The 6,814-nt window shown below is 40.0% G+C and overlaps 2 protein-coding genes across 2 annotated transcripts; one reads left to right on the top strand and one right to left on the bottom strand.

Annotated features, from left to right (window-relative positions):
- The first annotated feature begins 168 nt into the window (after positions 1-168).
- On the top strand, positions 169-3,144 carry cd79b (CD79b molecule, immunoglobulin-associated beta). Its single transcript, XM_035146477.2, has 5 exons — positions 169-335; positions 1,342-1,641; positions 1,722-1,840; positions 2,239-2,292; positions 2,532-3,144. Exons 1-5 carry the CDS (start codon positions 284-286, stop codon positions 2,619-2,621), a joined length of 615 nt encoding a protein of 204 aa, XP_035002368.2. The 5' UTR covers positions 169-283; the 3' UTR covers positions 2,622-3,144.
- A 456-nt stretch (positions 3,145-3,600) lies between these two features.
- Positions 3,601-4,896, bottom strand: LOC118100928 (interferon a3-like). The gene is made up of 5 exons (XM_035146478.2): positions 4,819-4,896; positions 4,652-4,732; positions 4,363-4,512; positions 4,106-4,189; positions 3,601-3,699 (listed from the first exon to the last, which is right to left on the bottom strand). Exons 1-5 carry the CDS (start codon positions 4,873-4,875, stop codon positions 3,601-3,603), a joined length of 471 nt encoding a protein of 156 aa, XP_035002369.2. The 5' UTR covers positions 4,876-4,896.
- Positions 4,897-6,814: the final 1,918 nt, after the last annotated feature.

The following is a 6,814-nucleotide window of genomic DNA, read 5'->3' as shown; positions in this document are numbered from 1 at the left end:
CTCCTGAATAGAGAGAGAGACAAAAGGAAACATGGTTTAATACTTTGCTTCACATCGTCAGTAAAACTGGAACAAATGTATGTGACTGGAACTCGACATGTTTCTGAAGTTGTGGGTTGTTCTCTGTTCTTTTCTCGGTTCAGTGCTGCCGAGCTCTTCCCCTCATTTGCCTGACGCCAGCCTGATAACAGCCTGCACACACTTGTTCTCTTCATGACTGCAGAGGGACCTCGTCACGCGTGGACGTCGTTGTTTGAAATAATTTTTCTTCTTGCATGTCATCATGGGCTGGCTGCTGGCTGGATGCTGTGCGCTCGCTCTGATCGGTCTCTCAGGTAAATGTGGACTCTTGAAATGTAATTTTAAAATGATGCCAATAACAGTTAAAGTCTTGATAAGAAATATTAACATTACTGAACCTGTGGATGTTATTACAGCAGTGTAATAATCCACAACATTTCATGAGGCTTTGCAGTTTCTGTAATTTCTTATTTCTGTTAAACCACCGCTACACTTGCACACACACACACGCTTTGCATGTTATTTTTGAGTGCACAAAACCATCACTTCCTGGACATCTGGGGGAAAAGAGGAAGTCGTCTTCCGCGAGAAAGACTGAATAATATTATTGTCATGTTGATTTTCTTCACTTTATGTCAAACTTACAGATTGTTTTAGAGAGAAAAACATGGAGAAGAGATAAGAGTCCAACAAGAGTTTAAATGCAGCAGACTTTAAAAACAGCAGTACCACACGCAGAGCACATTCCTTTTGTGTGGCTCCGCACCAAATGAATATAAGTCCCCTAAACATGCCTGATTTTGTTTCATCAAGATGTACGAATTATTCTCTGAGAACTCTACGAAATGTGAATGTTAAAGAAAGTGGAAAACGATTGTGGAGCCTCACCAAAATGTTATATTATTGTCATTTTGATAAATTGATTTTCTTCTTTGTAAATTCAGATTTCATTTGCAACAATCGATTATTTGCACTTAAATCAGACTCACACTCAAGAAGCTGTAACCTCAAAGATTGATGTCTTTTTAATTTTGATAAACACTTAACAAAACAGTTGACCACTTTAAGTGGATTAATCAATTGATTAATCCACTTAAAGTTTTTGGCGCACTGGTTGGTGGAGGTTTGCGCTCTACATGGTTCTCATGGTTTTTGAGTGAATCTGTGTTTAAGTAGAAATCTGGTGATCTTTCTACATAAGCATTAAAAGTGATGTCAAACTCATCATCATATTTATGCAAACAGTGAAAACACTGCACCTGCATGTTCTCTTCATCTAAACAGATTTACAGTAACTGCAATCCTCTTCTGTTTGCTCAGAGGCTCTGAGCGTTACCCAGATTCCCCGGTTCTACGGTGTACAAACCAACCGCAACGTGGGCATTTTCTGTATCTTAAGGCCAAATCTGCCAGCCACCGTGGGTTGGTTCAAGGCCCATGTGTACGATGAGGATCCTAAAGACAGAGTCAAGGTAGAGGGAGAAAGGATTGGATTTAAACACCGGGATCACACCCTAAACTTCCTTCTCAACATCACAAATGTGCACGTAGAGGACAGCGCAGTGTACTTCTGCAAGGTCAACAACACGTGGGGGCCCGGAACTCAACTTATAGTCCTTAGTAAGTAGCCGGGAGAACTTATGTCTCATACAGACTCACAGGAAACACTTTTCAAAAACAAGCCATCTTTCTTCTCCCAGAGGCCACAGACCTTTCCATGGCAAAGTACAGGACCATGCTGAAGGACGCTCTCATCTTCATCCAGGGCCTCCTGCTGGCTGCGGCTGTCGCTGCTATCCTGCTGCGAGGAAGAATAGTGGTGAGACACAACTGCTGTGTTCAGTGCACGACTGGTTCACTGTGTCAATATAAACACACATGTGTCTGTTGTATTTCAGAGGACGGACACAGGGGACCCAGGACATTTTGAACTGATGAATAACTTCAGTCATTACTCAAATGTCCAAGTGGTTCTCGGATCGTTTTCTTTTGATTGACTTATTGTTTCAACACATCTGGATAGTTTGTTTTGTTTAATTATCGTATGGATTATTCTATAGATATGTAGATATAGTATATAGTGACCACAAGATAGAAAAAATAGCTACAATATGATGGATGTGATATGATAAATAGAGAATATGATGGATATGATAGATATATTAAGTAGATAAGTGCAAACTGTGGTTCATTTCTCCTTTCTGTGTTTTTAAACAGTCAGAAAAGACGGAAATCATATATGAGGAGCCTGAGACTGATCACATCTATGAGGTTTGTTGAACATCTATATATTCATCAGAGACAGGGACATTCTTTTTCCCTCCTACATTTTATTCATATAGAACTTTTTAAGCTGAAGCACAAACAAAAGAACAAACCTTTCACAACTTTTGGAGCATGACAACATGTGTATAAAACAGCCCTGAGCCCCTCGCAAGTATGATATTGTTATCAGCGAAAGAACAAGATGCATGTAGCTGCTGTCATGTAAAGATGTGTGTGTCTCTCAGGGTTTGGCGATCGAGAGGTGTGACGGAGGCCTGTATGAGGAACTGTCGGTGTACGCCCAGGCTGACGATGCTGAAGCCCCCTGGGAGTGAGCTGACGAACCGCAAACAGTTTCACAACAAGTTCTGATCACACATTCATGGTGAAGTGAAAAATAACTATCTTGTGAACACGATATCTCAAGAACGCCTTGAGGGAATTTCTTTAAATTTGGTGCAGATGTTCAGTTGAACTCGAGAACGGACTGATTAGAATTTGGTGGCCAAAAGGTCAAAGGTCACCTCGTTTTATTGTGAATGCAATATGTCGGGAACAGCTGAAGAGAATGGAGCGGCACTGATTGGGGGAGGTTCCTGTTTTTTTTTTTTACATAAATTGAGTTGTGTATTATTTCATGATGTCTCTTCTGCCATCGTTCAATGTTGTACCTGCAGAGGATGTAAGAACAAACTCACGACAGAAATCCCCACGAAAATGTCACCGATATGTTTTTGTGTGTCGAAGCCTGAACGAGAAACTGTTCTTGTCCCTTTGATCTTATCGTGATCGTCTGTTTGTCTTTTGTTTTCAGTAACAGGTTCAAAAGTAATAAACAAATTAGCATTTCGCTGGTAACAAGTGTTGTTTTTTGAATTATTGTTCTCTTTTATAGTTTTAACGGATTTTAACAATCTACTCATTGTGAAGAAAATCCACCAACCCCCAAAAAACACATGAGTAAGATAAACAATGCAATATAAAAATAAACTATCAGCGGATATTCAAGCAAATAAATAGACACTTTCGTAATCTGATGGACTGAAATGCATATTCTCAATAATAACAATAATAATAGTAATACATTAGCATTGTGTTTGTTGATGCAACAGGAATAAAAACAATGTAAACTTTTTTGTTTGCTGGACGATTTATTGTTTTTATTGGATATGACATGTATGAAATGTATATATTACAATTTACAAAAAATTAATTAGCACGTTCAATTAATGAACTAATAAATAGTCAATAATAAATAAATAAATAAATAAATAAATAAATGAATAAATAAATAAATAATCCGATGGACAGATTCTAGTCTTCGGTGAGTAGAGATGAAAGCAGCAGGTCTGATCTCATTAGATGACTTTCAATTTGCTTCCTGATCAGCTCCCAGGATTCAGCAGTGTAGTCCTACACACACACAAGAATATTATTATTAGAAGGTAGGTAGGTCGGTAGGTAGGAAGGAAGGAAGGTAGGTAGGTAAGTAAGTAAGTAAGTAAGTAGGTAGGTAGGTAGGTAGGAAGAAGGTGGGGTGGGTAGGTAGGTAGGTAGGTAGGTAGGTAGGTAGGAAGGAAGGAAGGAAGGTAGGTGGGTAGGTAGGTAGGTGGGTGGGTAGGTAGGTAGGTAGGTAGGTAGGTAGGTAGGAAGGTAGGTAGGTAGGTAGGTAGGTAGGTAGGTGGGTAGGTAGGGAGGGGGGTAGGTGGGTAGGTAGGTAGGTAGGTAGGTAGGAAGGTAGGTAGGTAGGTAGGTAGGTGGGTAGGTAGGTAGGTGGGTAGGTAGGTAGGTGGGTAGGTAGGTAGGTAGGAAGACTCACCAGTTGATGTAGCAGATGACGTGACAGTCTCTTGAAATACATGAACAGCTTCTTGTTCTTCTTCTTGTGAATGTGGCTCACAATCTAAATAAATAAAAGGTTTTGAACAATACTTTAAAATACAGCTTTGTTTTAGTTTTATGAAATTACACTGTCACCATGGAGACGCCTCAGTCAACAGCACTCAGAGCGACAGATCAGTCAGTTTTAAATGTGAGGGAACGAGTGAGGCTGCGTTCATCCACCCTGACACTTACACAGGAGCGAAGGCCGTCAGCCTGTCGGCTCATGACGTTGAGGAAGTCCTCCAATCTTCTCTCGTCCCATGATGCAGCGCGGTGGTCCTCCTCAAACAGCAACACCACCTCATCCAGAACCTGCACCGTGAGCGCAAGTTTATCCTCATCCTGGAAGAGGAGGAGGAAGAAGATGAAGGACGAGGAGAAATCATACAGACGTACATTTGACAGCTGTTTTAAAAACTGGAGATAAAAAGAAGAGATATAACAAATATAATAAAAATCATGTGGTTTGTATTTTACTCACTGATGCTTTGGACTTCTGACTGTACAGATCCTCAGGGAAGGACACTTCAACATCCTCAGTGGAGTTGGTGGAGTTATGAGCCTGCATCACACACACACGTCATGTTGTCATTTCATTCACTTCAGTTATTCCAAAGAATTTAAACCTGATGCAAACAAGTCTCTCACCATCATCTCTAGTAGATCCAAAGAGTTCTCACTGAGCTGTTTGAACTTTTGATCCATCCATCTGCAGCTCAGCGCCGAGCCTGCGACGCTCAGGCCGAGGCAAACTGAGACTGATCACATCTATGAGGTTTGTTGGAACATCTATATATTCATCAGAGACAGGGACATTTTTATTCTTTCGGTCTTTCAGCGAAAGGAAAAGACGCATGTAGCTGCTGTCATGTAAAGATGTGTGTGTCTCTCAGGGTTTGGCGATCGGGAGGTGTGACGGAGGCCTGTATGAGGAACGGTCGGTGTACGCCCAGGCTGACGGAGCTGAAGCCCCCTGGGAGTGAGCTGACGAACCGCAAACAGTTTCACAACAAGTTCTGATCACACATTCATGGTTATTGATGGTGAAGTGAAAAATAACTATCTTGTGAACACGAGGACACACACGTCATAACCAATAAAAAAATAATGAATCATCCAGCATAAATAATTGTTTATTGTTTTTATTCCTATTTCTACCGATCTTTGAGCAGCCAGTTATTTTCTGACAAAAAAACAACAACAATAAAACAAACTCTTGTAATTATCAGTCATAGAATGATTTACTGGTGTGGTGTATTTAGTTAACATGGATCATTTTGACACGTGTGTAAAACATAATGACAGGTTTACAGCTAGCGGCGCCTGATTTCTGGACTCTCAGACTCCCTAAGTGCTATTACAATATGTTACTTGTTAGTTATCTCCTCTTGAGAATGCTCTTTGACCTGTTAGGTGGAGAGGTTCCCATCTTCAAGTAGGAAGCATGTTTTGAATTAGATGCCCCTATGTATGATGTCATTTTATCTCAAGTTTTGGGCGTAAACAAGTTCCCTATATGAATGCTTGTCCGGCACCGGTGACTCAGACTTCTGAATTGGCCGAGAACGTCTCCGGGTGTGCCGGTACCCGTCCTGACCTGTAACTTCTGTGTAATAAACCTTATTATACAAGCAAGAACGGTGTCCGCGGAGATTCCTTCATCATCATCTTCAACATCACTGCTGCTTAAAATATACGACACTGGTTTGTTGCACTGGGGGCAATGGGCCCAGTTTGAAGCTGTGACTTGTCTGTGGAACATTTCAGAAGAACATGAAGTTCTCACGTGTCAGCAACATCAACACCCTTCAAACTGCTGCGTTCAGGGGAACCTCCTAAATTACCACTGCTGTCGATGCTGCCTCTCCACGTTCAAAACTTACCAGAAATAAAATGTGCTTGATCTTACACCAGTGTGATAAGAACTACCGAACAGGACAGGAACCATCTTTCAAATGCATCTAACGTGTTGTTTTACTCACTTGCTCTTTAGTTTAGTCCCGATCCAGTGTAGTTGCTTTGTAAATTAGGTAAAATGACGGAAACCATCCTGAAAAAGTTCTATTTTCATATCTCTGCTTTATATCAGGGGCGGGGAACCTGTTCTCTGTCAAGGTCCATTTATATCTTTATAAAATCCTTCGAGGGCCACACTAACTTATTGTTTATTATCAATCTATTATGATTCACAAGGTTCAGTTATGGATATTTCATTGTATAATACCAACGTTGCTGTGTAGCTATGAAAGGAAACATCTCACGTGGTGCATAATGAAAGATATCATGGTTCGCCTGTCACGACAATAACATTGTGTGACGATATATTGTCCAAGAAATTTTTGCGATGAACGATATTTTTTAACGGAAATATCTATATTCCAACAGCTTGTTAAGTAAAGAAAACAAACTCATTGTGTAGAAAATCAACCAACCCCCAAAACACATGAGTAAGATAAACAATGCAATATAAAAATAAATAATCAATGAATATTCAAGCATATAAATAAACACTTTCGTAATCTGATGGACTGAAATGCAAATTCGCAATAATAATAATAATAATAATAATAACAATAATAATAATAATAAATTAGCATTGTGTTTGTTGATGCAACAGGAATAAAAACAATGTAAACTTTTTTGT

This window comes from Hippoglossus stenolepis, chromosome 21, assembly GCF_022539355.2.
Source record: "Hippoglossus stenolepis isolate QCI-W04-F060 chromosome 21, HSTE1.2, whole genome shotgun sequence".
Taxonomy (NCBI): Eukaryota; Metazoa; Chordata; class Actinopteri; order Pleuronectiformes; family Pleuronectidae; genus Hippoglossus; species Hippoglossus stenolepis.
Note: the sequence above shows the minus strand (reverse complement) of the source record. Positions and strands in the feature narration are given on the sequence as shown.

Excerpts from the sequence above, each read along its gene's own strand:
- cd79b (XM_035146477.2), top strand. The coding sequence starts at position 284 with ATGGGCTGGCTGCTGGCTGGATGCTGTGCGCTCGCTCTGATCGGTCTC. Across the intron at positions 336-1,341 it reads CGCTCTGATCGGTCTCTCAG|AGGCTCTGAGCGTTACCCAG; the intron begins GTAAATGTGGAC and ends CTGTTTGCTCAG. Across the intron at positions 1,841-2,238 it reads TGCTGCGAGGAAGAATAGTG|TCAGAAAAGACGGAAATCAT; the intron begins GTGAGACACAAC and ends GTTTTTAAACAG.
- LOC118100928 (XM_035146478.2), bottom strand. The coding sequence starts at position 4,875 with ATGGATCAAAAGTTCAAACAGCTCAGTGAGAACTCTTTGGATCTACTA. Across the intron at positions 4,733-4,818 it reads TGGATCTACTAGAGATGATG|GCTCATAACTCCACCAACTC; the intron begins GTGAGAGACTTG and ends TGTGTGATGCAG. Across the intron at positions 4,513-4,651 it reads GTCAGAAGTCCAAAGCATCA|GATGAGGATAAACTTGCGCT; the intron begins GTGAGTAAAATA and ends CTCCTCTTCCAG.